The sequence below is a fragment of the Polyergus mexicanus genome, unplaced genomic scaffold (genome assembly GCF_030449975.1).
Source record: "Polyergus mexicanus isolate NDT 795.1 unplaced genomic scaffold, iyPolMexi1.0 SCAF_1, whole genome shotgun sequence".
NCBI lineage: Eukaryota > Metazoa > Arthropoda > Insecta > Hymenoptera > Formicidae > Polyergus > Polyergus mexicanus.
This window is the reverse complement of record NW_027223321.1, coordinates 6,274,898-6,292,114: the sequence shown is the minus strand read 5'-3', so window position 1 is coordinate 6,292,114 and position 17,217 is coordinate 6,274,898. Positions and strand designations below refer to the sequence as shown.

Sequence of the window (17,217 nt, the reverse complement as noted above, 5' to 3'; positions counted from 1 at the left end):
AAGCAGTGGTATCAACGCAGAGTACTAGGGTGTGGTATCAACGCAGAGTACTCGCCTCCTAAAAGAGTAGTAATTGATAAAAAAAAAATTCTGTAAAACCTTAAGTCTATAAATTAAAGAGAACAGGTGCCTCTTGAAAATACAAATTTAATAATCTGGTTTTTTTTTCATTTTTTATTATTAATACAAATATATGTTATAAATTATACAATTAATTAATTTGTTTTTACTTGAGCTGCTATTCATTTTATCTACTATTATTTGTTATCTTTTAAATAAATTGACATTTTATATTCTTAAACAATTTGAAAAAAAAAAAAAAAAAAACATCCTTAATTAAATCTTTGATTTGTAAAGTATCTACTTTTTTCGACAAATTTTCTCAATACAAAGATTCAAGTAAATTTTCTTTTGTATCTTTTTGATATTTTTTTCTATAATCAGTTAAAATTTCTAAAATGAACTGTTTCTGAGATTCTCATCTTTTGTATATAAATTATTGTACTCTTGCATTAAATGTACACTATACATTGACTTAATTTCAAGACGCCTAAAAGTATATCACTGGAATTCAGTGACATGATTTGTAATGTGTGATATGATATTATGCATCATAATGTCGTAATAATCCAAAAGAAGGAAAAAAAGAGATATTGAATGTTTATTGGATGTTTGTTGTAATGACGCATATATATGATATTATGTAATGTAAAAATGTCGAAGAATTCTCTCACCTAAAATAATGTAGAAGAGAAGCAATATACAACTTATTATTTAAATACAAAATACAATTCTTCCATATGATATTAATCTTATATCATATGTATGACGATGGTATATATATTTATTTTATGATGTGTATAGGAGTTTATGAGACTTGGTAACAATTCGATCAATGAGATGTAATGTGATATTATAATTGTATGATTAAATAATTCAATTTACACAAAAAATTGAAAAATTATATATATATATATGTGTCAAACGATATTTATACATGTACTTGCGGGATATGAAGATGTAAAAAAAAATAATGCAAAATACAATATAATTTCGGTATCGATTACGGCATTTTATTTCATTGTAACTATATATTCATTTTACATTTTCAAAATTCCCGCCAAATCAAATATAGGACCGGCTAAAAAGCTGAAGTTTGGCATTATCGCGAGGAGACAATGGCCAAAAAAAAGCCACAGGCACACATCTCTCTTTTTCTAAACTTATTTCTATATCACAATTTGGAGTGCGTCATTTTTGGAGTGAAATATTTTCAAACACCAGTGTAAGAAAATCAAAACATCAGTCTCCAGACAGCACAAAGATGTCCTTAGGACGTCCAAAGGGCATCCAGGACATACATGTAGGATATCCTCAGGATATCCCATTGTAATCCTCAGGTCTCCTCTGGATGTCCTGAGGAAGAGTAAATGATAGCCGTATATTAACCTCTGGAGAATCCAGGGAGATCCTGTGGAACATCCTAAGGATTTTTATAGGATATGTTAGGGATATTTTTCGTATGTTTCAAGGAGCAAATTTTAAAATTTAAATATAAATTAAAATTGTGTTTTGTTATTTACTGCCAATATTAAAAATCTAATATTAAAAATAGTTTACCGTTCTTTAATATTTGAGGCTTTCGTGCTGTACATGAATATTTTAGGTTTGGCTCCCTGGTTTGAGTTGTGTAATATTTGCTAAACAATCTAATATCTGAATTCCCTATGTTGGGATTGCATCAGAAATTGAACTGATAGAAAATAATTACATTTGTAACTTCCTGTCAGTTGCTCTTTGCAAGCTTTATATAATTCTCATGACCAAATCTCAAATACGAGTTCGCGTGTCGCATAGCGGTAAACAAACGAACTAGCGGTTGAATACTATTGTTTGTAAAGTTTTTGGAATGTTGCGAACAGTAACATTTCTCATGAAATATTAAATAAATAATAATTTTGGATATATGAAAATGTGCGCATCAAATTCAATTATTAATATTAAATGAAATTAATGTTAACAATTAATTGCACATGTATATGTCCTCTGGAAATCCAAAAGACATCCAATATAATAGACAGGGCAGATATATCCTACAGACATCCAGGGGTTATCCAATGGACATTTATAGGACATTAATACTTATTATAATACTTAAGATTTCTAAATTATATTAAATAGCCGACACAACTAAAAATAATTATGTATGCATATTAAATTTTTATAAATATATTTATAATAATATCTTAAAACATCCTACAAATGTCCTAAACCGTCCTGGACATATTCAGGATGATCCTGAGGATGTTTTGTGCTGTCTGGGATTGTTTGTAAAGTTTTTGGAATGTTGCGAACAGTAACATTTCTCATGAAATATTAAATAAATAATAATTTTGGATATATGAAAATGTGCGCATCAAATTCAATTATTAATATTAAATGAAATTAATGTTAACAATTAATTGCACATGTATATGTCCTCTGAAAATCCAAAAGACATCCAATATAATAGACAGGGCAGATATATCCTACAGACATCCAGGGGTTATCCAATGGACATTTATAGGACATTAATACTTATTATAATACTTAAGATTTCTAAATTATATTAAATAGCCGACACAACTAAAAATAATTATGTATGCATTTTAAATTTTTATAAATATATTTATAATAATATCTTAAAACATCCTACAAATGTCCTAAACCGTCCTGGACATATTCAGGATGATCCTGAGGATGTTTTGTGCTGTCTGGGTCATTATGTATAAAGAATACAAGAGAGGTATATCTAAATTTATCTCCATTTTAAGATTCAGTTTATCGCAAGGGATGAAATTGTATTCCGAGATATTCTTAATTTTCGCAGCGCGGGTCGCACTCCGAAAGAGGTCGATAAGAAGAACCGGATCAGTCGCAGGGACAAAGGTCGCTTTGATCCGCGCCTGAGCTCCGCTTATGCGCGGCGCCCTGTATAAATCAATGCGCCGCGGTTTTCAGTCCGCGCGATACATATACAGATATGTATGTATGCACATATGTATGGGCCGGTCGTGCTGGACAATCTGACAGTAGAGACTAGACGCATCCAGTTGGCGCCCGCTGCCAGGCTCACGTTCGTCGTCTGGAAGTATCGCGTCTTCCGGCGTTCCGGTTACATCGACGCCCGTCGTCGATCTGGACACCGGTTTCGCTCAAGTGAATTCTCCACTCGACCGCGTTACATAGGTGGGACTGCTATAATAATCCGCCCAAGAATCGCTGATCCGAAATGACTCTCGTCCCGACATGACTCTTTCTCTTCGATCGTGTTGCTTACGGGTCCAATCGATGGATTCAAATATCAGTGATGTTATCAATTTCGATCGCGAAGATGGATAGATTTTTTGAAGAAAGCTGATCGCGCGGGAGAACACGAAAAGCGTAGCCGAAACTTATTCAGGGAACAAAATATAAATAATGGGTTCAATTTCCCGATGCCGTGGAAGGGCTTTTGCTTGCGAGCAAAAGATGTATTTCAACGATATTCAAGGTCATAAATTATTTTAATTTTTTTCGACGCGTGCGTAAGGTCCCTAACAACATATCATGTCCAAAATATGTCCGGAGGATATCCGAATGTTTCCTCTGGATATCGTTTGGATGTTCTCCGGATATTTCTCTCTGGATGTTCTTTGGACGTTGCCCTCTGGATGTCCCTCGGATGTCCCTCTTATCCGGATGTTCTTCTTTGGATGTTTCCTTCTGGATGTTTCCTGGACGTTGCTTCTGAATATCCTCTGAATGTCCATTCTCTGGATATCTTCTGGACATCTTTTGGACATGAGTATTAGGGATACGACGTTCATTTTCGCGCGCTTCAGGAATTGAAAACGCACCGGTATATCAATCCTCGTTCCAGCCGCGCGCGCGGCAGCTTCTCTCTCTTCCTCTCTCTCTCTCTCTCTCTCTCTTTCCCCCTCCTTCTCTCTCTTTCTTCCCCTCTGATATACATTCGTTTTTCACGCAGGGAGAGCCGCTGCGATGAAGAACCGTCGCGGTCATCGCGCTGTCGCCGCGAGGAACAGCCTGACGTTGGGACAGTGGCAGTCACGATAGTGCGGTACCCGCTGATGTCGCCAGCGGTGGCCACGACAAGTCTCGTCGCCGAGGCTGACAGCAGTAGCACGAGCCTCAGACGATAGGCCAGGGTGCCGTCACCTCACTCATCGCGCCCGAGAATAATGAGAATCAACGCGACGAAGATGAGCACTCCGATCGAGGAGAAGATTGATCAGAAGTTGAAGGTACGGTTGTCCTCGGAGAGAAAGGGCCAAGGTGATCTCCGGCACGCTGCCCGTCGATCTTCGATGATCAATAAAGCGCATCCGCGACTTTTCTACTTGCATGCTTATACAATTAGTCGTATAATCCTGGCCGCAACGCGTCTCATCGGAACATTTATACTTGAAACAGATGTGCACAGTGGATATTCCTGGGGTACCCATATATATAATTGCGTTGGACGTTATATATATTAAACCGAGTTACGATTAGAGATTGGACTAAATTAATTCGAAGACTATTCCCGAAGAGTAATTCAAATATATATGTAATGTATCTGACATTTAATTTCTCTCAATTAATGATAAAATTCACTAAACGTAATTTCGTTAGAAAACATGATCTCGTTGATATGATATGGCAGATAGATATTTATATAACGATCGGAGATATTTAGCATCTAAAATTAATTATTGAGATTCGAGAATTTCATATATTCCCTCAAAACAAAAAATGCAACTCGACATTATTATTTCTCTGATATGCGTAAATAATACGATCGTATTTTATTAATCCCAAGTACACAGTCCGTCTCATTCCGTGTTCAGCCAGCTATGAATGTTTCGTTAAATGTTAATCACAGATTGCAGTCACGGCAGTATTTACCGCTAGATACGGTATGTGAGCGTGGCCTCGTGTTTTTGCATACGATAAGAGCGAACGAAAGGTCAAAAGAACCATGTATGCGACTGTGGTGCATTTTAGTCGGGTCGCGTTGCACGTCACGTAATTCTATTCGTTACTGTCCGTTTCGAGCGGATACACGCGTACATACTGATGAAGCAATATCATCCGGATGCCCCATAATTAGAAAACGCATTCATAGAATGTATCACATTCTCTCTCTCTCTCTCTCTCTCTCTCTCTCTCTCTTGTACAAAAATTTCCGTTTGAATGTGGGGTAAAAGTTGACTCTCATCTTCAACACATATCTTCTCTAAAGTAGAATATTAGATAAAATTATTTTACTTAATTATTTTACTTTTAATTTAAGTATCAGAGATATATAAATGATTCTCTTCCATTGTACGAGGACAAATATCCTCAAGTCTAAATAAATTTTCTTACGTTTTTAGAAATCGAAGATGCGGTACGTGCAAATCCGAGAATTACGTTTTGGACTTTTGGAATTTTCTGGATCAGCGCTCGCACATCTTCAGCAAATCTTCTCGTGTCAATTATTCTCTTTGCGCGCATATTCTCGGCGCGTTTTATTATCCCGATGAAATTCACGACGCGACAGATGCATGAAATGTTTTTCGATCAGAAATCGTCGTTAATCTCCTGTAAACGGGCGATGATTGCCCCGTTTGCCGGAAAATGGTGAGAAAAGTTTCACCGGGCGCGGGTTTCATCATTTTTACAACAATCTTTTTTAGAATCGATTCGTTGTTTCACCGAGATTTCTCGTCTTTTCTTCTAAATCGCGTAGCAATTATATACTAGCTATAATATACATAGCTAGATATGAAAGGCTATACAATTTCGATTGATATTGATAGAATCGATTCGTTTCTATAAATGTTAATTAAAGATGATTAAAGTTTAAGCATGATTCTGTGTCCTCCTTTCTAAATGTAGGAAGAGGAGCGAGGGGATGACAGTTAAATTTTAGTTAACTTTTAACGAATGTTTGTAGAAACAACTCTGCGCTGAAATTGATTATTTGGAACTTTTTAGTATTGTTGGGGGATTCTAAACTTTATAGCCTAAGAAACATCCAACGGCACGTAATTGATGCCTTCGCAGAAACAAGCCTTATCATTCGCTTTGATAGATCCTGCGAGCGTATCACAAATTGGCAGTTTAGTATCTGCCATTAAATACAATTCTCAGAAGAAAATCAATATTCGTGCCATAAATACCAATTAATTTAATTACTTTGACTTAATGTTTTTTATCATGTTAATAATATTACTTTATTAATATATTATATATGGTATGTACATATAAAATGTAATATCAGATCTTGCCGAATTACATAAGAACTGTCACATCCAATAATTTCTCGTGTATAACGTATCACGCATTGTACAGTTTTTTTCTTCAGAGAAATTGCGTTTTTTTTTTACATCGCATATTTTTACAAGAACAACGATAGTTTGTTACGTGGCAATAAAGTTCTCGTTCTGAAACGAGTGTTTCACGTTGATTTTTTTTTCGGATCAAAAAGAAAGAAAAAAACTTATACGAACGACAGCCATTATTTTCACTTTGCACTCTTCGAATATTGAAGATTATTCCGAAAGAGGTCGCGGTAGTGAGAAAACCACGAAACTCTGTTAAATATTACATACACTGAATTTATAGAGGACGATATGTAATAATGTGTGTAATAATAATGCGTGAAACTGTGGCATATGTCCAAAATTATGCAGTCGATTTTTTCTCCATCGTTTTATTGTTAATACTTAAAAAATATAAAATACTATAATCGTAATTTATATTGGAAAATTTCATGAAAATAGAATTTATTACGTGAATTACGCGCAAGTTGATTCATTATCGATATATCGAGAACTCGTTTTGCACGTTTCGCTGGATCATATTCTGAGGATAATTTAACGTTCCGATAATAATTAATGTCGGATTAATTGGAACGGACGAATTGTTAACGGGGACAAATAACGAACGTGTTATCTGTGCTCGTTTATTAAAAATATAACGTATAAATGTGTAAGGAGGGCATTCAGAAAAATCTATCGAAATGTCCCGGTTTATCTGCTAACGATTCTGAAAAATTTCATTTATCACCTACGTTTTTGATTGTCACATTTAATTCATATATACATGCCAAGAATCATTCAATTTTGTGGGGCTCTTCGGGATTTTCGCGACCAATCGAGTGCAATTTTCTTTGATGAGATCGATTCGTTCACCGCTACGTAAGAAAACGGGGATATGGATTTATTTTTTATAAATTTATATTGATAAACCACTCCGATATTTCAATCTTTATATTTTATTTTTCGTAGTCCGCGTGGTTTTCTTTTTAATATATAAGAACTCACATTTTATATAGAAGTTTAATATAAAATATTGGCAATTCTTATCGCAAATGATTTACACGTATCGTCATCTTGAAAAAAATCGATTCAACATCGGTCAAGGAACTCATCGTAAATGAAAGATAGCTCGCGTTGAATTGCATCTGATCTGCTACATATATTACGATGTCTATAAATGTTGACTGATCCTCTTAATAATTCAACTATTTTTTCTTTTACCGCGCTTATATAGTTGTCATCGTCGAGGAAAAGAGTATCAAAATCGAATCGCCGAATAATTCAGAGAGTCCTTGTTCACAAAAAGGGGGAATCGATTAATGAAATGAAGTCGTCGCCACATTGAAAAAAATAATCCACATTTATGGATTGAACCATGATGCGGTTCCCGCGAACCGCACATGCGACAAATTAACAAATATGAATTAATTTAAGCTGATTGCGGTCCCACGCGGATCAAATATAACGGCCGAATCACACGGTTCGTTCCACACCGGCCAACGAACGGGAAATAACGTAATAACGATAATTCCATTTGGAATAATTGAAAACGATCGCTGTAACCCAATAAAACACTGACTTACGTCCAATTAAGAATTTATCGAAACCTTTCTCAAGTTCTCATGCATAAATGCATATTTGGCCGCGTGCAGCGACTTTGTTAATCGAACAATATGCACAGAAATTCATTAATATCGATATCGCACATCACGGCCTGCCTCTTCTTTTTTAATCTTGGAACTACTTCCGCATGTACCACCCCTTCTTCTCTCTCTTGGATTTCTAAAATATAGCTTTTATTTCCTTCCTTTAATTTAGCGGATCTTTATCTTGCTTTTTTTGCTTTGACTCAGTGTTGCGAACGCAAACTATTCGGAGAAAATAATAGAGAGCTATATATTGTTATTTTTAAACTTAAAGTCGCAAGTCACAAAAATGGAGCGTTTTTAACAAATTGTGAAGAGATGTATTCGATTTGATATTTAGTTTAAGGACAATTAATTTATATGATTTATCAGGCTACTAAAACCGCTCCATATCTTTTCGTTCGAAATTCCATTTAGATACGGGCGTGTTTTTTCTCATATTTTTCGAGCGAATAAAGTGACAGTTCTCGACGGTGGGGAATGGTTTTTAACCATTTGGATTTATTATTGATAGGTACGGACGGGAATGGTGACGGTTAGCGATGGAAAGAGTAAACCTATCCCGATGCGTTTGCACTTGTCGATGGAGGTATTGAAACTTCAACGAGAGGATTTGGAGGTAAAGTGCCTTTCGATAGTGTGTCGCATTAACTATTTATCGAGAATGAATAACCATCGCGTCGATATAAACGTGATATTTTATCGATCACGGACCGTTCTATGAAATGTGTCAAAGACTAGAATACATTTTAGCAGGCAGCGAATCATAATAAGCCACCTCTGGACGCCAAGGAGCGCATGGTGCAAATTACCAGGCAGAAGATCGGCGGGTTGGGACTGAGCATAAAAGGTGGAGCGGAGCATAAACTTCCAGTGTTGATATCGAGGATTTATAAAGGTCAGGCCGCCGATCAGTGCGGCCAACTCTTTGTAGGAGATGCAATTATTAAAGGTATCGATAAAACTGTACGAACGCGCCGGCTTACATAATTATATTACAATATAATATATGTTCCGTCATCATCATAGTGAGATACACATTTCATATAAAACATATGTTTTATACGTGTTATATTTTCTCATACATTACACTCTTAAGTATCCGTCCTTCTCTAATTGCTGATAAATGATTAATAAGATAAGTCAAAAATTCGATATTGGTATTATTATATCATTACGCGTCTATCCTTTGGTATTATTTTATTATTATGCGTCTATCCTTGCTATGATATCTTCTATTAATATTTACTTCACATTATTCGCATCGTGCTGTGACGCGATATTGACAGTTTGGCGATAGTTGTGATGGCACCATGTACAGTTAATGAGTATCGATTTCAATTTTCCTATTTGTGTTTTGCTCCTATTGAATGAAAAGTTGACATCGACGCTATTTCATATTATACTCGAGACAATCAAGATCTTTTTCTCTATTTATTACATGCTACTCTTTGTTTGTAACAAATATCGAGAATTTATGAAATTATATAATCCATGCTCTATGATTTTACAGTGAACGGAGAGTACATTACGGCGTGCAATCACGATGACGCTGTCAATATTTTGAGAAATGCCGGTGACATAGTAGTTCTAACGGTCAAACATTATCGAGCAGCCAAGCCATTTCTCCAAAAAAACGGTAATGTAACATTATAAATTATAATGCAAAAATAATTGTGGTACACTCTCTACGTTGATATCTTGACGCTTATTAACAGAGAAGGAAGAGAAACTGGATAATGTTGCCAATGGTACAGCGGAAGACGGATGGATATCACCTAATAGGCAAGGGGGCAGTCCCAGATGCAGCCACAGTCGACAAAGTTCGAACGCATCTTCCAGTTCGATGCAGTATAAAAGGTGGATGGACGTTATTACGGGTAACTATATTTGCATTTAAGTATAAATAGATCAATTTTAAATTCGAATCGCATTTGTTACTTTATTATATTTGGCGTCATATGCACAAATTCTAGTTTTTCTCTATACCTTATTCATCTTACATTATTATTAGTATCTCAATATTTTATTTTAAAAAACATATGTGTATGCGTATCTTTATTTCTCGAGCTGAAAATATCGAGTAGCCGCTATTTAAATGTTAAATGAGCGTTTGCGGTACATAATGATTAATGATGACATTTTCAGTTCCGTTAATGATGGCATACGTCACAAGATATATATTTGGCACCGACAAATTGAGAAGAAACGCGTTCGAAGTAAGGGGTCTTAATGGGGCGCGTACGGGAGTAATACACTGCGATGATAGCGCTATTCTCAGCCAATGGTTAAAATATATAACTGATAACATTACAGGATTAACGCACTTACAGGTGATCAAATACTGCGATTGATCGCGTATCATACTTTTCATATACCTTTTTCTATATATCGTATTTTAAATAATTAATCGCTGATAATGTTAGCGATATGTATTGTATTGAGGAGATGAGTTTTAATTTGATTTTAGATGAAACTGTACAATCGTAATTTTGGAGTCGGCGAACGTATAGAATATATGGGCTGGGTGAATGAGGCGGTAAGCAATAGTAATCAACCATGGCAGAGTTATAGACCGCGATTTTTGGCTCTAAAGGGACCGGACCTATTGCTGTTTGAGACACCTCCTGTACGTATTAATTTGTATACTTTATTTCGTTTATTTGGAGTTCATTCGAAGTCATCGTTTTATAATAATAATTTTATGGAATGCGTAATTGCATAATAAACAAAAAAAATGTAAGAGTTCAAATAGAATGCCGCACGTGAAAAAACAAACTGTCTGTGAATAATACTGTTTTTAAGCCTAAATATGTATTAATCTATAATTAAAATAGTGGAGAGAAGTATTGTACATATAAAAATTACATATGTGTTAAATCGTAGAAATATTCTTATATTATTGTCGTTTTCAGTGTAATATCGGCGATTGGTCACGCTGCGCGTTGACTTTCAAGGTATACCAGACGATGTTTCGCGTGATGCGCGAATCCGAGAACGTGGACGAGCGACAGCATTGTTTCTTGGCGCAAAGCCCAGGAAAACCGCCACGTTACTTGAGCGTCGAGACCAGGCAGGAACTCTTACGGGTCGAGGCAGCGTGGCACACTGCCGTATGTTCAGCTGTTACATATTTAAAGGTGCGTCGTGATCCGGATGCAAAACAATTTTAACGTTATCCTTTTCATCATGTTTTTTTCTCTCTTTCTTGTTCCAGAGCAAAACCTTCCCAGTGACCTTTAATAGCAGAAGCGCGGGTCTAACATTAGAATGGACTCAAGGATTTACGTTGTCGTACGAAGGGATCGGTGAGATTGCGTGGCGTTACAAGTTCTCTCAATTGAGAGGCTCCAGCGACGACGGTAAAAGCAGGCTCAAATTACACTTCCAAGAACCGGATAGTATCGCTATTGAAACAAAGGTAAAACTGAATTCTGTGGCAAATTAAAATTATTAAATGTAAAGGTGTATATATATATATATATATATAGGTGTGTATTTATGTTTTGCATACATTTCAACAGGAATTGGAGTGTTCCCAGTTGCAAAACTTGTTATTCTGTATGCATGCGTTTCTTACTGCGAAGGTAGCCGCGGTAGATCCTACATTTTTAACATCGACCACTCCGTAAAGAGAGCTGTAATATAGATGTAATATGATATAAACATTTTTGTCGACGAGAATCACCAAGTGAATCACTTTTGTGTTCTGTTGTCGTTATACGGACTAGAGAGAGAGAACTTGAAACGCGCTGAAAATTTACTGGAAGGAAACAGAAAATGGAAGCGACAGAAACTAGTCAATATATCCAAAAAATATTTTTATCGTTTACATATATATACAGATCACAAAGCGGTACTACTCTATTCATCCTACCAAGCCAATTTCACTAGTATACATATGAACCTAACGGCTATTATAGTATTATACGCATTTAGATATAAAAATTTCCGAATTCTAGAAGTGGCAGTGCGCATTTATTGTCCGACTGCGACATAATTATGTTATCTGCTTTTGCTTTAAGTATATTCATTCGTTTTTGAATTTTTGAGAAACATAATATATTTTTTGAGTATACATGACTATATATATATTTAATATATATAGCGTATGCTATTTTAGTTATGTATGCTCTCTTGTTTTGGATCTTTTGATTGTGTTTTTGTTAATATGGAATATATAAAAAATTATCATTCAATATTATAAAGTAATCGTATTGAATTAGAAATTATAGAAATCACCCAGACAGCACAAGGATGTCCTTAGGACGTCCAAAGGGCATCCAGGACATATATGTAGGATATCCTCAGGATATCCCATTGTAATCCTCAGATCTCCTCTGGATGTCCCGAGGAAGAGTAAATGATAGCCGTATATTAACCTCTGGAGAATCCAGGGAGATCCTGTGGAACATCCTAAGGATTTTTATAGGATATGTTAGGGATATTTTTCGTATGTTTCAAGGAGCAAATTTTAAAATTCAAATATAAATTAAAATTATGTTTTGTTATTTACTGCCAATATTAAAAATCTAATATTGAAAATAATTCACCGTTCTTCAATATTTGAGATTTTCGTGCTGTACATGAATATTTTAGGTTTGGCTCCCGGGTTTGAGTTGTGTAATATTTTCTAAATAATCCAATATCTGAATTCCCTATGTTGGGATTGTATCAGAAACTGAACTGATAGAAAATAATTACATTTGTAATTTCCTGTCAGTTGCTCTTTGCAAGCTTTATATAATTCTCATGACCAAATCTCAAATACGAGTTCGCGTGTCGCATAGCGGTAAACAAACGAACTAGCGGTTGAATACTATTGTTTGTAAAGTTTTTGGAATGTTGCGAACAGTAACATTTCTCATGAAATATTAAATAAATAATAATTTTGGATATATGAAAATGTGCGCATTAAATTCAATTATTAATATTAAACGAAATTAATGTTAACAATTAATTGCACATATATATGTCCTCTGGAAATCCAAAAGACATCCAATATAATAGACAGGGTAGATATATCCTACAGACATCCAGGGGTTATCCAATGGACATTTATAGGACATTAATACTTATTATAATACTTAAGATTTCTAAATTATATTAAATAGCCGACACAACTAAAAATAATTATGTATGCATATTAAATTTTTATAAATATATTTATAATAATATCTTAAAATATCCTACAAATGTCCTGAACCGTCCTGGACATATTCAGGATGATCCTGAGGATGTTTTGTGCTGTCTGGGCAGTATATGTACCCATCGGGGTGTTGGGAGAGAGTCCCCGATTTTTAAGTTACAATAATGGCGCGAATAATGTTTTTAATTTTAAAAAATTTTATTTGTATATTTATATAAATATATATTGCATTGCGTACCATACATATATCAGGTGCCTTAAAAAACCATGAACAAGAAGTAGCTAAATTAAAGGAGGCATCAAATTTCTGTTTTTCATCACTAAAAAGAATCATTACATATTCATGTATTTAAAGTATTGATAAAACGAGAACAACTTGCATTTCAGTAAAGAAATTCTAATTTGCAAGCTTAAAGGGGTTCTTTAAAGAGTGTGATTGAATTGAAAATAAAACAATATTCGTCCATACGATAAAACATCAAAGTAACAATTACAGCCCTATAGCAATAAACTGTAATCTACAATTAGATATGGTTCACACTCAAACATAATGAATATTGGAATAGTTTGTTTTTTGATGCAGTATTATCGATGGGGGTAACAAGTTCTGTAAATTAAACGTGAATATCATTAATATTGAGCTACTGAAATACTTGTAGTTGTTGACTTTCCTATACTCGGCTATAATAGCTATATGTTCTATGGTTTAACTTACGCGTTTCACGAAAACTCATCTATATCAATAATTCTAATGTGGCAGAACATCGTATATTATATACTAAAAATTTATTTGATACGTAATAAATATACAAATGTCATGTTTTAACATAGCTAGACAGATCTATAATATCTTTAAATATATCAATTTTTTTTTTCCGATCACTAGCTATAGTGACATAGAATTAATACTGTATATTATGTATTTTATCGGTTTGCAATTATATTTAAAGCAATAAATCTATAATGAACAAATAATTAGAGAAAATGATAAGCGAGTAAGATATAAACACACACACACACACACACGCACACACACACGCATATATATATATACACAATAAAAAAATTGCATATATGACAGGAAAAGAGAAATAGTGTCATTATCAATAGTATCCGCAAAAATGTTGCACGTTTTCCAATGTACGCCTAATCGTTCTTAAGTTTCTTACATGTAAGACGAATGATCACATATGTTGTGTCATATCATAGACAAGATGTAAAACTAATTTTAATATCGAAAGGACCGTTATGGGTTTTCTTTTCCATCGTGTGTTTCGAGAGAGTCTCCGGTTACTCGTAGAAAGTGCCTACAAAGTAACATAGAGAAAATGTAAAAAAAAAGTTCGCTCTTCTATTATATCGTAATGATCGAATGTCGATTGTACTTTTCTAGTCTATAAAATATCAGAATGTTTTACGCAATACCAATAATCAAGGCACATTTAATATCATTCTTTGCTTTCGGTAATGAGGATTTGAAACAATTCGGAAAAAAAACCACTGTTTTTTTTTATAAATTTGTTGCACGGATGTTTGTCATATAAAAAAAAAAAAATTCTCCTGCCCATTTTTCCGAATATTATTTACGATTGATATAATGAGTATATCATAGTACTATACGAATTAAACAATGATATTCGATCTTGAATTTGAGCACAGAATGATCAATGTGGCAACAATTTATATTATGTCATTTTTATTGAAAAATTTATGTCCGTTTGTTATACATTTTTATTTTTTAATAGTGAATATTTTTATATATCCCATTTATATAAGTTCAACTTAAATTTCGATTACAATTTAAATAATGGTTAGGGCCAGTATGGAAACAGTTAGGCATAGTGATACTAATTTGGTACTTTATTTAGATCTCTTTCAACCATAGTAAACATTTTTTCTTTGTAATTTATTGGTATGAGATTATTGAAATGGAGATTATACTATCCATTGCACAAGAAAATCTAAAGTTTCATTTAATCACTTTACAAATTTTTGTAAAGAAGACTGGAGTAAAAAAAAAAAATTTGAAAGAATTAAAAATTGATCTGAATAAAAGTTGAAATTAGTACTACGACAATCCACACTTATTGTTAGATAATATTGTTTTTTTATTGAGAAATATTTCTGTATATTTTATTGCGTATAGCAAAATCTAACGGCTTTAATGCCATCATTAAATTTTTTTTTTTAAATTGATCAAAATTTTATTTCTGTAACTTTTATATTTTATTTTATTATAAGATAATATTTGATTTAATAGAATTTAATTTATATATAATCGACGTTTATATATATATATAATTTGATAAAATTTTAAAATTTGATATATTGAACAATTGTTTTCTTTCCTCAATGATGTATTATGCTCATTGTGTATATTCTGCGCTTAAAGTCAGGAGAATTATCAAGAACTGCACAATTATACTATATAAGTAAAAGTTAGTTAAGAAAGAATGGAATGAAGCTGGAAAAAAGATCTTAAGCAATTAAATCTAAAAATTACTTATTAACATCGGAATCTTATATTTCGCAATATATATAGTTTATCTATTATAATGTTTATCCCTCCCCCCCATTGACAATATGTTCCAAAATATATCATTGTTAGAAGTTACAAATTAGATGTATTAATTGTGTGCCTAACAGTTTTTTTTCTCCTTTATTATATTCCGTATGTATAAACTTATGTAAAGACATAAAAACACATGATCTTTTTATACTTTATATTTATATTTATTTAATATTTATATTTATTATCAATTATTATTTATTAATAATTATATTTTTACGCGTTTCATTACATATGATTTTCAAATGAGCACATTCAAAACGTTGACAAAGAAAACGGCAAAATGGAATTTAACGATGTGCGAGGTATGTATACAACATTTGATTTACAAAAATCAATTTTGTTAACATGTAAGAACGGTTTTTTTATTATGAAACATCACTTTCTAGATCATCAAATAATTACAGAAAGAATGTAATTTTTATGTAATAGTGTATCGATAAATATTATATATTTTAATAGCCAAAATAACTTTTTAAATATGTTGGTGAATGAAATGATATATTATCGAAAATTTTATATTTTAATCGCACAAACTTAAAAGTTGAAGGTTTTGTCGATTTAGATCAATACACTTCGAAAGAACAAAAGAAAAAAAAAAGAGATCATGCATTGGTTCTTATATATAATCATTAAATTATCAAATTTTAATTTTTATATAGATGCTAAATTTTTATATAGATTATAGTACAAAATCTATTATTAATGTATGTCCATATATAAGTTGGCGCTGGAAGTGCATATTTTTTAATAATTAATAGCTCAAACGATTGCCCCTTAATTGCTCCGTCAGAATCCACAATTGCTCCCCTTTTAAAATTAATAGTTTTTGAAACATTTACAAGAAACGTAAAATTTATCATTTTTACTCAAAAACATATTTCCAATAGTTTTCTACAACTATATTCAACATGAAACGATTGCTCTTTAATTACTCCATATTGTTCCATCATTATTTTCATGATTTATTGCATTTTTTATTGAAAATTAACAAATTAATCATTTTCCAAGCGACGCCGTCGCCATCTATCGGCCGCCTATCGGAACTATATGGCTCAGCAGCCAACGGCGAGTATATTCAAAAATAATATAACAGCTCTATTGTTTATAACTATATCTCAAAGAGTTTAATCAACGTTTCTTATTGATTTTTTGGTAGAATAATTGCACCTCGCTTGCTCTATGATGATATTCGCGATAACTCCACTTGTATAATTAACCTTTTTATGATATATTTTAGCAAAAAAAAACCAATCATTTTCTTGTAAAAACATATTTTCCGTAATCTACTGCAAATATATCCAACATAAAACGATTGCTCCTTCATATTTAAGATCGTCTTAAGCCCGTATCAGACTACGCATTGAAAATTAAGATTCAAGATTCAAGATTGAAATTTGATCAATCAGAACAAAGAAATTTTAATTCTATTTGTTCTGATTAGTCAAAATCCAATCTTTAATCTTCAATCTTTCATTTTCAATGCGTAGTCTGATACGGGCTTTACGCGTTGTTCGTTGCCGT

General features: G+C 33.1%; 1 protein-coding gene across 3 annotated transcripts; it reads left to right on the top strand.

The window, feature by feature from the left end:
- Positions 1-3,052: 3,052 nt before the first annotated feature.
- Syn2 (Syntrophin-like 2) lies at positions 3,053-15,809 on the top strand. Of its 3 annotated transcripts, XM_070296394.1 has the most exons (12): positions 3,053-3,228; positions 4,010-4,286; positions 5,400-5,413; positions 8,490-8,594; positions 8,729-8,927; positions 9,489-9,614; positions 9,694-9,855; positions 10,124-10,308; positions 10,446-10,604; positions 10,891-11,115; positions 11,193-11,396; positions 11,500-15,809. In XM_070296394.1, the coding sequence occupies exons 4-12, from the start codon at positions 8,502-8,504 to the stop codon at positions 11,605-11,607; spliced, it is 1,461 nt and encodes a 486-aa protein (XP_070152495.1). In that variant the 5' UTR covers positions 3,053-3,228; positions 4,010-4,286; positions 5,400-5,413; positions 8,490-8,501; the 3' UTR covers positions 11,608-15,809. The 3 variants fall into 3 exon arrangements, with proteins under 3 accessions (XP_070152495.1, XP_070152486.1, XP_070152490.1); XM_070296385.1 differs by lacking the exon at positions 5,400-5,413 and having other exon boundaries at positions 3,055-3,228; positions 11,500-15,808; XM_070296389.1 differs by lacking the exon at positions 5,400-5,413 and having other exon boundaries at positions 3,057-3,228; positions 8,732-8,927; positions 11,500-15,808.
- Positions 15,810-17,217: the final 1,408 nt, after the last annotated feature.

Bases quoted from the DNA above. Each gene is read 5' to 3' on its own strand.
- Syn2 (XM_070296385.1), top strand. From the start codon at position 4,224: ATGAGAATCAACGCGACGAAGATGAGCACTCCGATCGAGGAGAAGATT. The intron at 11,116-11,192 runs GTGCGTCGTGAT...TTCTTGTTCCAG, and splicing joins CAGCTGTTACATATTTAAAG to AGCAAAACCTTCCCAGTGAC. The intron at 11,397-11,499 runs GTAAAACTGAAT...ACATTTCAACAG, and splicing joins GTATCGCTATTGAAACAAAG to GAATTGGAGTGTTCCCAGTT.